This window comes from Anomaloglossus baeobatrachus, chromosome 1 (genome assembly GCF_048569485.1).
Source record: "Anomaloglossus baeobatrachus isolate aAnoBae1 chromosome 1, aAnoBae1.hap1, whole genome shotgun sequence".
Taxonomy (NCBI): domain Eukaryota; kingdom Metazoa; phylum Chordata; class Amphibia; order Anura; family Aromobatidae; genus Anomaloglossus; species Anomaloglossus baeobatrachus.
In genome coordinates, this window is record NC_134353.1 from 802963739 (window position 1) to 802980683 (window position 16945).

Consider the following 16945-nt stretch of genomic DNA (forward strand, 5'->3'; position numbering starts at 1 on the left):
AAAAATCAGCCTTGGTCAGATGAAGATCATACAGCGTGTCACAGATACAGAACAGCTATTACATAAGGTTCACATGGGGAAAGATTTCACCCTTTGGAAGTAAACAAAAGAAGCCATTCAGACAGCAAGCAACTTGTGATCAATGTGCGGAGGGAAAAAAAACATGTACAAATTAGATGAAAAACAATTATACTATATATATTATACACATAAAAATATATATTACATTATATATAAATATATATATATATATATATACACACACACACACATATATATACATGTATATATATATATATGTGTGTGTGTGTGTGTGTGTGTGTGTGTGTGTGTGTGTGTGTGTGTGTGTGTGTGTGTGTGTGTGTGTGTGTGTGTGTGTATGTATATATATATATATATATATATATATATATATATATATATATATATATATATATATATATATATATATATATATATATATATATATATTAGATAGATATACATATATTATACATATACACACACACATATACATATATATATATATTATATATATATATATGCACACACACACACACACACACACACACACACAATAGATGGGATCCCACACTTTTTTTTTAATCATTTGATTTATTTAAAAAAAAAAAAAAATGATGATGTGGGGTCCCCCCATTTTTCTAATACCAGCCAAGGTGCAGCAGACAAATGGGGCTGATATTATTAGGGTGGAAAAGGCCATCGTTATTTGGCCCTTTCCAGCCTTACAATAGCAGCGCACAGCCGCCCCAGAAGTGTCACATTCAAATAATGCGCCAATTCTGCCGTTGGACCCAGCTCTTCCCGAGCAGTGTGATAGCCGGTGATCGGTGAGTATGTAGTGCTTGGGGAGAAAGAGAGCGCAAGAGACACCGACAGACACCCGGACACAAACACGCCAAAATCACTCCAGCATTGATTTTGTCATTCTTGAACTAAGTTGGTGAGCTATGTTTTTGTTGACAAAACCGCAGGTAAAACGCATGCAAAAATGCATGCCAAACGCACCAATTTGATAGCATGCATTTTTCCTTGCGTTTTTGATGCCCTCATTGATTTCAATGGGTGACAAATGTTGACAAAATGCAAGAAAGAATGAACATGCTGCTTCTTTTTTGTCACAAACTTTTGACAAAAAAAAAAAAACCACTGACAAACTGCAATGTGCGCACAGCAAATCTGACTTCTCAGACTTTGCTGGGAACTCAGATGTCCGAAAGTTCTAACAAAACTGCAACAAAAAAACCGCAACAAACGCATTAAACAAATGCAGCGTACGTATCCTGCTTTCTGAAGAATACATTTATTTACAACAAAAATGAGCATGTGAGTGGTGACTAAAATGATGCAACAAATCACAGAAAAGCAAAAAAAAAAAAAAAACAAAAAACAAAAAAAAAACAAAACCCCAAAACAGGCATTTAAAGGAGTAAAGAGCACCATTGTAATATCTCAGCCAATACTGGGCAATGAACAATTGATTTACTGGCTGGACCAAAATTTATGCCTATTATTGATCTCCTGAAAACATAAAACGATTCATCCCTACTCCATGTTTCATGTCGTACTTTACATCTACAACAGTGGTTCTGCTATTTTTCCCACCAAAGCATCAGACGCCAGACAGAAAAAGGGATATTGATCAAGCTGGTCAAAACTTATACAGCAGGTATTAGTTGTGCCACAGATCCACCAGTTGAGGTTTCAGCTTATAAAATGTGTATAATATATTATATCTGTGTTATGGCCAAAAGTGTTGGCATCCTTGAAACTGTTCAAGAAAATTAGGTATTTCTCCGGGAAAATTATTGCTATTACACATGTTTTGTTATACACATGGTTATTTCTTTTGTGAGAATGGGAACAACACAGAAAGCTAAAACAGAGAAAAAAGAAAAAAGGCAAACTGGACATAATTTCACACAAAACCCCAAAAATGGGCCAGACAAAATTGTTGACACCTCTCCATAATCGTGGGTAAAAAACTCTGTTTCAAGCATGTGGTGCTCGATCAAATGGAATGAGGAATATAACCCAGTACCTACAGTCAAATAAGGTGGAGGTTCAAAGATGTTTGGGGGTTCTTTTACGGCCTCTGGCACTGGGTGCTTTGACTGTGTGCAAGAAATCATAAAATCTGAAGATTAACAAAGAATTTTAGGTGTCAATGTAGTGCCTAGTGTCAGAAACCTGGACTTGCGTCCCTAGATCATGGCTCTTCTAGCAGGACAATGGTCCCAAACATACTTCAAGAATCATCCAGAAATGGATGGAAACAAAGCACTGCATAGTTCTGAAGTGACAGCAATGATTACAGCTACAGAGGTGGAAGAAGCTTGTTGATTGTTATAAGAAGAAGTTATTTATTCCAAAGAGTGTGCAACCAAATATTGAGTTGGGGGTGCCAACAATTTTGTTTGGCCCATTTCTGTGATTTTATATGACATTATGTCAAATCTGCCTTCTTTTTCTCTGTTTTTATTTTCTGCTGTTCCAATACACACAAAAGGAAGTAACTACGTGTATAACAAAACGCTTAATTGCAATAATGTTCTGTGAGAAATACTTCATTTTCTTGAACAATTTCAATGTAGATACACTTATTATCTATATGTATAATTGCCTTATTCTGTCTGCCTGTCTTGCTCCAAAATTGTGTCGTTACAGTGACAACTGTCTGATTGGCCGCTGGGCTCGGCCTGGCCCTCCCCCCCCCACGGATTGGCCGCTTGCCTCGGCCTGGCCCCGCCCCCCGCATGGAATGGCTGCTCGCCCCGGCCCTCCGCACTCATCGCCCGCTCCAGCATACACCGACTCCCGGTACACATGTGCAGGGAGCCGGCATACGCTGACGCCTCGCCCGCTCGGCCCCGCCCCCGACACACGTTGGCACGCTCGGCCTCGCCGCCGGCGGCTCGCTTGGCCCCGCCCGCGGCACACGTTGGCCCGCTCGGTCCCGCTCCCAGCACACGTTGGCCCGCTCAGCCCCGCACCCGGCGACCCGCTCGGCCCCGCCCCGGCACACGTTAGCCCACTCAGCCCCGCCCCGGCACACATTGGGCACCTATACACCTCCCCCCCAGGACCACTCCTCCCATTATACTCCTCTTCCCCCAGGACTACTCCTCCTGTTATAGTCCTCCTATTATACTCCTCTCTGAGTATAATAGGAGGACTATTATAGCATGGAGGATGGAGCACGATGGGGGGTGCGCAGCATGGAGGATGGAGTACGATGGGGGGTGCACAGCATGGGAGATGGAGCACGATGGGGGGTGTGCAGCATGGGAGATGGAGCACGATGGGGGGTGTGCAGCTTGGGAGATGGAGCACGATAGGGGGTGCGCAGCAGGGGAGATGGAGCACGATAGGGGGTGCGCAGCAGGGGAGATGGAGCATGATGGGGGGTGCGCAGCATGAGGGATGGAGCACGATGGGGGGTGCGCAGCATGGGGGATGGAGCACGATGGGGGTGCACACCTCCCCCCAAAACACACACCGCCACACGCGCACCGCACAACACACCACACCACACACATACTGGGAACCACAAACACCGCCCTATACAGACACCCACACACACACCGACAATGCCGCACACACACACACACACACACACACACAACACCCAACACACAAACACCGCAGCATACACAAATATACGCACATACCGCGCAACACACACACATTGCACAAAACATACCTCCCCCAAAACACACACATGCAGCCCACAGCCACACCCACACAAACCGCGCAACACACACAGCACCACACACACACAATGCTGCAGACACACAGCGCTCCACAAACAACGCAACACACAAACACCGCTCACACCCCTCCCCCCAGACAACACCCAGAACATTTACAGTGCCCTACACAAACACTTGGCAACTACACACGACAACATCTATATATACACACATGGTTATAGTTCTTTTTTGGCTTTTATATTACATGCTTGATCTATAACTGTAGGATTTAAATGCAGGAGTAAGCAGAGTCAATGTAACACTGTAAATAACCCACCATACTGAAGAATGGAGCTGATGGATTATAGATGTATGTTCCTTTATCTTTGAGAATCAGAAGATGTGTAGCATCTACGATCACCTTCTTCAGATTCATCAAAGAATGGTAAAGCCTATGGGAGAAAAAAAGGAAAAAAATAAAATTACAATATTTAAATGACCTACATTACCCATCTAAAAACAGTAAACATTTTTTCCTGTCACTGGAATATACACTCAGCATTTAAATTGAAATTCCAAGGAAAGGTTGTGGAATTATGAAAATCACAGAATCTACAGACACGTTAATATGCAATCAATGAGAAAAATGGAAACAAAAATGATTAAAACATCTCGATTTATCCAGTATCTAGTTTAAGGACCACACGCATTCAGATAGTTACATACATTGGCAGACAACCATTAATACATCTCATTGATCGCATGAGGACTGTTTTACCACACTGAATGCACTTGGGCACATAAGTCATCAAGATCCTCTTCTGTCAGCTCCTTTTTGCAATATTGCTTGTAATATTGTGAGTAGCCTGCTTGGCCTAAATGTGATCTACCATGACCAGCAGAATCTTCGAACTTTACTCCCATCGTGTACATCTGGGATGTCATTGGTGCACAATTGCAAAAGGAAGCTTAGCATGCCTATGTACATACAGGATACCAGAACATTACTCAGACAACCATTAATAACCTAATTATTAGCATGTCATTCTCTTCATTCCACAACTTTTCTTCTTTGGTGATGAAATTTTAACGTTGAATGTAGTGTAGGGGCTTTCAAAATAGAATTTAGTATTCCTGTTAAAGGCAACACCAAGCTCTGATTAGTCATAGTGAGGGAATATTTCAGTAGAGCATACGTGTGCCAGGAATGAGTTCAGACAAGAGGAGAGATCTTTACCTGGTGCCATAATCCACTACAACCCAGTCTTTAGCTGTTCCAGTGATTGCATCATGATGCTGGAAAAGTCCTAAATTCCTCCTGGCTTCTGTTAATAATTTGTAATGTTCTCCTGTTGGGAACGCCTCGAGTTTGCGGTTTCTTTGAATATGCACTTGTGCCAATGAATACAGTATCTCAGCAGATCTGAAAATGAAAATATGGAATTACACAAATTAAATTCTGTAAAACAAACACAAAGTGAGATCTTTAAAGAGAATCTATCCAGGCGATCCACCTCCTCCTCCAGACTGCTTATCTGGTCATCCTCCAAACTGTTGCTCATAAAAAAATTACAGTTTTAATCCATGTGCAAATAAGGCTTAAAAGGGGTTTCCCACAAACAAAGTTAATTTAAACTATTTTTAATCAATAAATCTTGGAATAATAATAATTCTACAATTAGAGGGGTTTAAAAAAAAAAAAAAAAAAAAAAAAAAAAAAATGATGTTCCGGTGCTGAGATTATCTTATATATGTGACCCTGCTATATTCTGTGTAATGGCAGTGTCTGACCACACAGAGACATGGTGTGATCATACCACATCACCTGGGATGGGGAGGAGGGAACAAAGTGTACAGACTGGAAAACACAAGATCGCAAATTATTACTTGAGGTAAAACATTTTTAAAAAAATGAGTAGACAAATGCTTTACCTCACAAAAAGAAATCAGCTGCGATCCTATGCTGTACTATCTTTATACTCTTATGTCCACCCCTTCCCAGGAGCTGTGGTATGATGCAGACCATGTCCCTGTACAGTCAGACACGTCCATTACACACTACATAGCAGGACACATAAAATCTCAGCACAGGATCTTTTTTTTTTATCATCCAATTGTGGAGATTATTATTTCCCCATGACCTAATGATTAAAATTAATTTTAAAATGAACTTCGTTGGTGGGAAAACCCCCTTTAACTGCTCCGGGAGTGTCAAAATACGTCTCCCTGGCTCTAGTCCTCACCCAATTTTCAAGCACCTAGCTCCAATCTGTGCTGTGTGGAAGGTGCATAAAAGCCAATTGAAGTAAATATGAATAAAATAAATAAATATTATATTATATTATATATATATAGAGATATATATATATATATATATATATATATATATATATATATATATATATATATATATATATATATATATATATATATATATATATACATACATATATATATAATTAGCTGCATGTGTACCATCCTGAGAGGGGCCCGGCCGCTTCTCCGCTGCTCGGGCCGAGGCGCTCGAGGTCCGGGCTCGGTTTGTCGGTGGCACGAGCGCCTCCGGACCGGGGGACACGACACGACACGTCGCTCTGTTAAGGGAAGGCAGTGGCGGGGGTGGTGCGGGACGAGGCGTGCAGCCGGGGGAGGGCCGCGCCATCGTCTCACGGGTCGTGACGCCACCCACGGGTCGTGGTGACGGGATGCACCACCGCTGCGACTGGAGTGAAGGCAGGATCGTCCGGGATCGGTGTTGCGGCCGCAGCCTAGATGTTAGCCCCTCCGTGGGTGGGGCCCGGTGGGGGACTGGAAGGGCTGATGTTGTTGTCGGGGTGCAGGGTGCCGTGTCGCGGTGTAGTTTCGTGCCCGGATGGCACTGGTGTACTCACGATTAATTCACACTCCGAGTCACTGGTAAACCAAAGTTCGGATATGGTCGGTTCCCGCGGCCGGCTGCTGATGTCCCCTGTGGGGTTGATGGTGGCCCCTTTCCCGTGCACCTCTGGTCTGGCCCGTCGGGTGTTTGGCCCTTGGCGGTGGCGCTCACTCGGTCTCGGTGGGCTTTTGCCTTCTTTCGGGACTTTGGGTGTGGATGAATCGGTGAGGTCCAGCCAGCAATCAGTCAATTCGCCTATACTCAGTGGCTTCTAAGCTAGGACTGGCTCTGAGTACCCGGTTTCTGGTGCTCCGGTACACGGTTGACTCCCCGGTTCAGGATGGGCGTGCTCCAACCCAGGCCCGGTCCATACGGTTCTGCCGGTTGCTGTACCGGTACTCCTGCAGGCGGCCACCGTTTGCCTGCCTGACGTTTTCAAGGGGCCCAGGCTCCTACCCGGGTCTTTGACAGCTCTGCTCCTCTACCACTTCACTCTCTCTCTTTAGAACTTGTCTAACGGTTTGTATTTCCTGCCTCAGGACAGTAGTCTCCTCGGTGGGCGTGCCTTTCCGCCTGACTCCGCACACCTGGTGTGCCCTACTGGCCCCGAGGGAGGCATCAGGTCTCCCTTTCGGGTGATGTGTGTGTGACCACACAGGGGGTGGGGGTGTGTGTGTATGTGGTAGGTGTTATTACCTGTGACCCCTGGGGTCCAGGGCGTCACACATGAATTGTCAAAAATCGGGTTAGGTCCAGAGGAGTAATAAAACAGGAGGTATCAATCATTGTGTCAGTTATCTCCACTTGTTGCAAACTGAGAGGGCCAAAATCTTTGAACTTAGAAACCTTGGATTTAGCACTCTGGCAGATTTCAATGTATGTAGGCCAAAACGGCTGCAATGTTTAAAGTTGCAAGTCCTAGTAGCTGGGAGAATTACGATAAACTGGAATGAGAGCAAGAGGTGCAAATAGGTGCAGCTCTGTATGGATGGATCATCATATTAGTAGAATGGTACGTGGTGATCCAGTCTGTACATGTGAAGTTGGACATCATATACCAAGCGTAAGTTGTCAAAAGAGTGTCTACACAAACCATCAGAAGGTATTTGCCCGATATTGGGCTATGAGACAGATGTTCAGCTACAGGTGCTCCATGCAAACAAACATTCTCATGGTGCAAAGCAAGGTGACAATGGTGGATGGAATTGAAGTTATCTACTCCCACTTTTAAATTGGTTGCAACTAGAGCTAGAGATCAGTCTGGAAACCACATGTGCAATGATGAGAAAAGACTATCACACACTGGTCCTACTTATGGGATTATGTTGCATGGTGACAATGTACAGTAGCCAGACGCCTGTAGTCTTCATCCCAGGTACAGTAACACCTCAGTTACATGGATTTGGACATGGAAACCGTAGTACAGCTATTTCTCCAAGATCTTTCCATTAGATGTTTTTCAACATGACACATCCAGGCTGTGTGTTTCTTGTAATACTGTGAGCAGTTCGTATTACTGAAGACTGCTACCATGGCCTACAGCATCTCTGGAGTCGTTACCTATCAAGCACATCCAAGAGGCAATTGCCCAAGTGCATTTAGCCTGGAAGACACTGCTCAGTCATAATAACCTGAATGATACCAGTCAAAGCATCTAATGGAATTTTTGTATACTAACTGTATAGGGAAAGATTGATGATAATTCGATAATTCTGTCCCCATACATGGGGTAATGATTTTAATGCTGACATACAATGATTTTATGGCAGCATAAAAGAGCCAATCTCAAGCCGAACGAGTCTTTTGCCAAACGGCAGCATGTTTACACAGGCCCAAGAATTCGTCTTCCCATGAACATCCGTATGCAGATTATCGGCCTGTGTGAATGAGTGTTAAGAAAAGTGACAATCTGCAAATTATCAATGACCGAAAAGAGGAAAAATCCCTGTAATGTAAGAGTTATATCTATGGAAACTGTTTTTTTTTGTCAATATTCTAGTAATAGTAGAATTATTATAAAGAATGCAGAAATTACATCCATTGTAGTAGTGGCATAAGAATTTTCTAAGCAATATGTGTATGAGATATCACAAAGCAATAATTCATAACTTTCTCAGGCATACATGAAATATTTTTCTCTTTATATTACATTTTACTCTAGGTTATTCCTATGTATAACCATTCTTTATACTGTTATTAAATGAAAATGTAATTTCGGTTGATGTATTACTTTAATCATAATGAGGCAGATGTAATTCCACAACTGGATGTCCTGAGAGATTCAAGACAAGAAACTAAAAATTATCCAAAAAATAGAGATTCTTTTCTTTTTGGCACCTGAATGGTTCAAGTCCTCTGAAACATGTCGGTGCAGCCTAATTATGGACATTGGAATTCTGCTATGTATTACCCAGGGTTTAATTGCACGATGCTTGTATAAACAAGTGACTGACATTTCCTTGTTATTGAAAATCCTCTCAGTCCTGTTTTATTGTATCTGCCTTATTCCGCAGTATCTGAGAGTGGACACTACCCCCCAACGGTGCAATGACGCCAAGCAGAAATATATAAGGCTGGGGAGTGGGGTATTCTTGCACAAGACCCTTTAATGGGAAACCTTAAGTGCTGCCATTGAACAGATTGCGTAGAGTTAACCTATCCATTTAGAGCGAGTGTCTGCTAACTAAAAAAAAGAAAAATGTCCCTTAAGAAGGCAACATCATGAAATAGAACCTCAGAACTAGAGATGGGAGAATCGAGATGCAGGACTTCAATCCATCAACCAGGGAAGTACACCCTGACCTCTAGATAGGAAGCCTGTGAATTTCCTTACCTCCCGGCATTCTGGCCTCCTCTGATTATCTAGACTGCCATGACTTCTATGTACACGGCACTTCTGTGCGTAGGTGCTCAAGTAGGATGCAGTCCCGTATGCAGCAAAGAGCAAATACTCGGCACTCAAATATAAACTGGTATTTTCAGTAAGCTTGATCAGATACAGCACAGACGTTTCGGTCTAACATAGACCTTCATCAGTGTGCAGTGTAGATGATCTGCTCAGCTTGTGAGTGAAAGTAGCGCTGGTGTAGATCACACGGTGTCCACTTCTACGTGCGTCCTGCCACAATGATGATGTCGCACCAGCTCTGACTAATGAAAAGGCGATCCGGGAATGTTGAGAGTTAAGAAAATTTGCAGATCTCCTGTCCTGCACTCACAGACTACTGCCCCGGCCAATGGACCAGAGCCCTAGGTATCGATTCTCCCATCTATAATAAGAGCCATTGCTCACTTTTCAAATTCCTCCCACGACTATGGTAAATGTAAGTATCACTGCTGAGAACACGCCAATGGACTAGGCAGGGATAATGGCATTTAACGCTTGAGAATGTTGAGTGATTTGCTGCAGTGGTCATGTGGATCGATGCAATGTCACCACTGAAGGACAACTAAACTCAAAGTGTCCACATTGGAAAGTAGGAGATTGGATATATTTTATATGTTATCACTTTGTCGATTGTTAAGATTTGGTTGAAATCCCAAATAACCCCTTTTATAAATAAATCCACAACTAAAGCAAGTTCAAAAACAGCAGTGTGTGTTTAAACAGTTAAAGACAATGAAGAACACTTGAAGGTAACATGCTTTACTAAAACCTCACCATAGTTGCCTCTTTTTGAATACTAATGTAATGTCCTTGAGAATTATCCAAGGCTGTGACAGTTGTGACAAGACATATTAAGGCTGCTTAAGAAGGCATTTATGAGCTTTGTTCTTCCAGTGCATTATTCATAGAGGCAAATGGGGAATATAATACTTTCCCTTATTTAAGGCTTTTTTTATAGTAAGGTATTATTTCAATCAAAATTACAATGAAGCCGGGCTATAATCACGGTGCTTTAATTGCACTTACAGGATTCCCTAATTGAATGTAACATTAAAAAACAAACAAGTAATAAGTAAATTTTAGTGCAGCTACTTTATTGCATTCCCAATTATAGAGTTGTATTCATGCTGGAAAAGTCACAGGCAATATAAAAGCCTTGATTGTTCATATTAATTACACTCTTATGGCGAATAAAAACATTGTCATTGTCATTTTTATATTAAACAAAGTAATAAAAGAAAAAGCTCTGCATTGTGCCAATTAGAAGTAGTACCAACCGATATACAGCCAAAGTACTGTATATCCATGAGCATCCATGCAACTAATGCACAGTTCTACCTGGGGAAAAGGTGTCATGTGGTTATTATAGGTTATGTCTAGGTCCCCAAAGGCAATTTGCGTTTTTTAATACACTGTACACTAATTTCGGTGTCTAGATGTTCACTGGGTCCTAACGAGTTCTTATTTTGCTTCTCACTTCAGCCGTTATCTCACCGCTTCTTACACGAGCACACAATTCAGGGGACAATGGAAATTCTGCATTCATTGCACCCCAAACACTCTGCTCATTCATGCAGGCATCCATATGTACAAGTATGTGGAAAGCCAAAAATTGCACGTTGTAGTTATTCTTTCCAATGTCACCATATGAAATGTCATACCATCATAATTGAAATTCCCCCCTTTAAAAGTAGAATTTTTAGCATTGCTGCTTTTTTATATACAGGTATATTATTTGCAATGCCACAAGCAGAGTACAGACTGCTATAAGCAAAAGCATGCATTCTGCTATGTTCTCAAGTATTACAGTTGGTTTGGGCTTCTGATATAGCTGATAAGTGTTTGCTTTCAATACTTTAACACTTAAAGGGGTATTTCCATCTCCAAGATCCTACCCCAATATGCAGTAGGTGTTACAATATTAGCAAATACCTCCAAATAGAAATGTAGTATAGTCCTTCTGATATAGACATGTCTCTTACCTCATGTGCACGGCATTGCAGCTTAGGTATACATGGTTATGACCACGAACAACTAACTGCCACTATATGGCCTTGTGCCCACAGGGCTTTTTTCATGCTTTTTTCCTTGCTTGTTTTTAACCGATAAAAAGCAAGGAATTACATCCCAGGAAAGTCTATGAGAATTGTGATGTGCTGTGCCCACAGTGCTTTTTTTCCTTGCTTTATTTGTTGCTGAAAAAAGAAGTGAATTGTTGCAGCTTTTTCCCCTATCTCAATACATAAGAAGAAGCATGAAAAGCAGCATGAAACAAGCATGAAAAAAAAGCATGAAAAAAAAAGCTTTTTTTGTGCTGAAAAAACCCCCACTGTGGGCACATATCCTATGAGTGGATGTAACCATAGATGCCTAAGGTGCAGTGCCCTGCACATGAGGTAAGAGACATGGTTATATCAGGAGAACTATGCTACATTTCTAATTGAAGGTATTTGCTATTATTACAACTACTACATATTGGATTAGGATCTTGGAAATGGGAACCACCCTTTAAAACCGTTCACCCATGCAGAAGTCGTGGTTCATTCGTGACTCTGCTGACGGGAACACAACAGTCTTGTATGTGCGTAAGATGCAGTGCAGTTCAGCAGCCGGTTTAGACATCGCAGACCATAAATGTCGGATGTAAGAAAAAAGCCATAGAATAAACCCACAATCTGACGTGGATTTTACTGGCAGAAAATACTCATGTGGATTTATTGAACAGATAATTTTTCCCAACATTATTATAAAATGATAAATTTGGCACATTTTCAGAACTGAAAATACATGAAAAACAAACATGATGTTTCACAACCCTCCAAATCAGGATACATATACAGCAAAATATATGAATAGACTGAATAATTGGAGACTTGCCTTAAATGAGACTCCATGACTCGTTCTATGCGTTTATAGAAAGGCCGTGAGGTAAAATACCCGCTCCAATAGTGATCATCCCTGTCTGCGTATGTGAAGAAATCGCCATTTAAAACTGGGAAGAAGGATGGGCTGCTGGACTCATCAATACTGGTCGTTCTTCTCAGAGCTTTAAAAAAATCTGACAGGGTACCAAACTTTGCCTAAAAAAGGTTAAATATATATAAGACATTGAAAAAACTATTACAAAAAGTTGTAATTTTTTAGGCAGCTATATATATTTTATATATATATTATAGGCATAATAATAAATACAAATAAATACAGGTATAATTAATTCTGACACGTGGACACTTTTCCCAGTCTATATGAAATGCATATAAGGAATATATAAAATAAAAAAGTTGAGTAACACTGTAAACAGTGAGCTCCAACTATAGGACCAAAAATAATGAATATAAAAAAAAAAAAAGCAGATAACTAATCTAGGTAAAGCAAGTCCTTAGATGTTAAAGTCAGAGAGAGGTGCAGGAGCTGAAGAATCACTTTATGTAACTGTCAGAATGGTCTTCATGGTCCTGCACAGTATACATGATATATAGACTGGCATTTCTCCTGGCAAACATAGATTGTAGCACTGTGCATGAGACTGGGACTACTTGCCCCAGATGTTATCACCTAAGGCCAAGTGAAGCTTGGAAGCCCCAACAGAACCACTGAACGGGGAGAGGAACGCAGTGTGAAAGAAGCCTAAACCAAACTAGGGGTGCAACTGTCAGAGGAAAAGTATAATAGAAACACGTGCACTACTTCTGCATTTTTTTACCCACTCATGGTTTTGGCTTTCAAATACGGAGGTATCACCAAAATACTGAACGTGTGCATGTGGCCTAAAAGGGTTCTCCATTGACAACTTTTACAGCCTATTGGAGTTAGTAAGAATAAAGTTTTACTTACTGACCTTTTCTGCTGCTCCTGGTCTTTTTGGACTTTTTTGATCTCACAATCTATGGCAGTGACATAACAGTCACAAGACCGCTGCAGCTCAGCAGATCTAGATGACCGAAGCCGATAATCACAGTGATTGGCAGCAGCGGTCATGTGTACAGATGAGAGAACCCGAGGTTTGGTTTCGAACCGAACACCAACTTAAAAAAACAAAGCTTGGGTTCGGAGTTTGGATGCTTTATGTGTAAATTTAATTGCGCGAGCAGCTCTGTGCTGTGTTCAGGTACACTTGGTGCTCAGCCCTGTGCGAGCCATTTGCAGTGTTTGAACGGTGCACAATGGGGGTAACAGCGTGATCAGATGTAAAAAAAAATAAAAATATGAAAAAGCTTACCCAGCCTCCCTTGAAAGTGACCTACTTATGTCTGGTTGTACTGTATGTGGGCGGAGACAAACTGCCGATCAGCGATTCCGAACCTCCTCGGGCCAAGTTCGGACCAGTGGATGTTCTGTTTGCTGCCAGTGAACCAAATCTCCAAAGGTTTGCTCACCTTTAGTCATGTGCGCTACAGTCCTGAAATCACTGACAAAGCCTGTAAACCCCTGGAGCAGCAGCAGGGAGCCAACACTAGAGCAGGGGTCAGTAAGTAAAGCTCCGCTAGGCAAAAAGAAATTATAACCTAAGGAAACCCTGTACACTGCACTGATTATCCAGCACTCATGCCGAAATAGAACACATATTGTGATGCAGGTTTCAATCTACTAGAATTCCGTTAGGAAATGCAGTAGGCAGTGGAGCAGAGAAAATATATTCTCAATCTGTTCTTAAGTGAGCATGAAGACACACTGGATGCTATTAAATTTAAAGGGAAAATTGCCATCAGTCCTCTAGGAAATCCAGGATTTGAATCTGAAATTCTAAAAACCAACCTTAACACGGAGCTCAGGGTGAGAGTTCATGTAATCAAACAGCTTTTGATAGTTCTGGTATTGCTGATCCCACTCGGAGCTGTCACTGTAGCGAAAATCATCACCCAGTGGGACTAAGAGCACTTTAGAGCGGTAGAGCTTTGACTTCTTTCTGTACTGATCTAAAAGCATCCAGGCTCTGCAATGAAATCCAGGAAAAACATGGATAAATACTTGGGAACACAGCAAAAAAGATAGGAGCATACAAATATACGACATGTAAAAATACAGATACAACGTAAAAGTAATCTAGTAATACCTGTGCTCTATATTGCCCTCGTGAATAGGCTCGGGCGGCACTCTCCAAGGACAATTGATTCTACCTCCAGGCAGACGCTTAAAATCAAACTGGCAGCAGATCTTTGGGTCTGGACCACACGTATGAGGAATATCATAGCTGTAGAAAGGCATCATGTGGCACAAAATGTCGGTGCTACCTCCCAAATCTAGAATTAAAATACATGAATAAATAAAAGCAGCGTAACAAAAGCATTACATGATGAAACAATAGCAGAACGTATCTGAAACACACTCCTGGTACCCTGCTACTTCAACACTGTATTGACCCCTAATACTATATTGTACAGCAGCCCAGAGTTTATGTAGACAAATACATTAGAAGTAATTATAAAATGGAAAATTATGAAATATTCTAGTTTTTACAATGGATACTAGAGCACAAACAATATCTGTGATAGGACACGGAGATGAGGAACTTTTTACTCACCTGTCCTCGGAGCTGGTGTCCATGGTGCTTCTGCTTCCGGGTCTGCACTGCAATGAATGTGCAATGAGTGAACCCTGAAGCAAGTGATAGCAGTGCCGAAACCGCACCGATGTGACAGGTGAGTATAGAAAATTATTTTAATTTCAGACACTTGTTTTCTCCGGTACGTGTCACACGGATCACATCAGTGTGTGGCCCACATGACAACAGTGCTGCTGGAGAAAGACTGACTCGTCTCAGTGAGGAACACATGAACAAGCGGGTGCTCCATGTGGACACATGGTCTTTGTGAAAACACTGATGTGTGTGCAGTCACATTGATTTTAATGGATCTGCGTATGTCCGTGATTCCAGTATATATGAAAACTGCGTCATACGTACCGGAATCATTGACGTGTGAAGGGGGCTTTATACACACACAATAACGGCGAGTGAAATTACAGCTCTTCCAATTATGCCCGATACTGTACTTGATTTCTCAATGAGCTGGAGTGATAAATATGCACTAGGCTTAGGCCAAATTCATACGTGGCAGAGCTGCTGTGCAGATTCCACCCTGCAAGACCACAGTTTTTACAGTAGTAAAATACAAGGCAATTTAGACGTCAGCTCTTTATATGAGAAAAATGGACAGAGTTTCATTGGTGATTTTCATCAGAGATTTGTAAAAAAAAATTTTGTCACCAATGAGGGAACAAAAAAAAGAAGTTTTTCCACTTTCACCTATGAGTCAGTGAGAAAGAGCAAACAGATGGCATCCAAGTGCGGTCAGATTTTTTTTTTTCACAAACTTGCGTTGTCGATTTTGATTCTACATTTGGGTCAATAGACACGTCTGTGATTTTGCACTCAGAAATAAATCTGACATGTGAACAGCACCATAGACGGTCACGAGTGTTGTCCATAAAAAAAAAAAGAAACAAGGATAGCATTTGTATGTGGAAAAACTGATGTCTGAGTGCGCGTTTAATGGACTGATCAAAATCCCTGTCACATGCTGCAGAATGAAGTCACGGTGCGGATAGTGTGACGGATAGAATATATAGGGGGGTCTTTAGATTAATTATGAACTACATATGGGAATCCCTGAATATGCCTTACACAGATAGGTTTGTTTCAAATTTCTCTAAAGTTAACCTTCCATTTTTGCAAATTTTTCTGTTTTATCGTAATGAAAGGTGAGTAAATGGTCATAAGATCAGTCCAACAGCAAAGCTTAGAGAAACAGAACTCTCCACACTATAAGCCTGCGAGGCACATACATTGCATCTCAAACTATTGCGGATCTCCACAGAAGCAATCTCCTGACATTTCTTTATCACTTGTCAGAGGATAAAAATATGGACAAAACTGAACACTCCCTTTGAAGCCCTGACAAAGGTGAAATGTTATTTTATAATTCAACATTAAGTAGAGCAGAATTCAGTGATGTGAAAAGTCTCAGTAGGGACCTGTAATGTGTATGTCCTGGTGGCAGGTTAGCCGCGGTAGAGAAGCAAAGAAGTTGTGGGATGGAAAGAATATTAAATCTTTTGGCCACATTTTTCCCAGCCCAGTAAATAGGTTTTAAAGGATTTATTATTCAGAATACCTCTATAATATTCTTAACAGTTAAACACATTTGTTTTTATTCATGTACTAGTACTAGTCATGGGTGGTCCTGGACTGTGAAAGTCCGGATCCTCGCGGTTTCAAGTGTACTCGAGTGCCGCACACGGGCCCAGAATTCTCAGGGAATTCCGGGTAATGCTCCAGATCCGGCAACCTGGGTAATTAAATAAAGCAAAGATAAAAGAAAATAGGGATGAAGCAAGTGCTTCATACTTGAGTTTCCGGCGCAGACATAACTCTTTCCGGCTTTCTCACTTTGTTCCGGGGCTGCTCATTATTGCCAATCCATATGCACTGCTTCTCCCGCCCACCAGCAGTCCTGGCATCTGTGATTG

General features: G+C 41.7%; 1 protein-coding gene across 1 annotated transcript in view; it reads right to left on the reverse strand.

Moving 5' to 3' along the window:
* The window catches only part of MAN2A1 (mannosidase alpha class 2A member 1), a 190029-nt gene that overhangs the window by 52452 nt on the left and 120632 nt on the right, over positions 1 to 16945 (reverse strand). Inside the window, exons 7-11 of the mRNA XM_075325021.1 lie at positions 14532 to 14718; positions 14234 to 14411; positions 12356 to 12558; positions 4951 to 5136; positions 4051 to 4165 (exon numbers count right to left, since the gene is read on the reverse strand). Coding sequence (XP_075181136.1) covers positions 4051 to 4165; positions 4951 to 5136; positions 12356 to 12558; positions 14234 to 14411; positions 14532 to 14718 — 869 coding nt within the window. The remainder of the gene's footprint in view (positions 1 to 4050; positions 4166 to 4950; positions 5137 to 12355; positions 12559 to 14233; positions 14412 to 14531; positions 14719 to 16945) is intronic.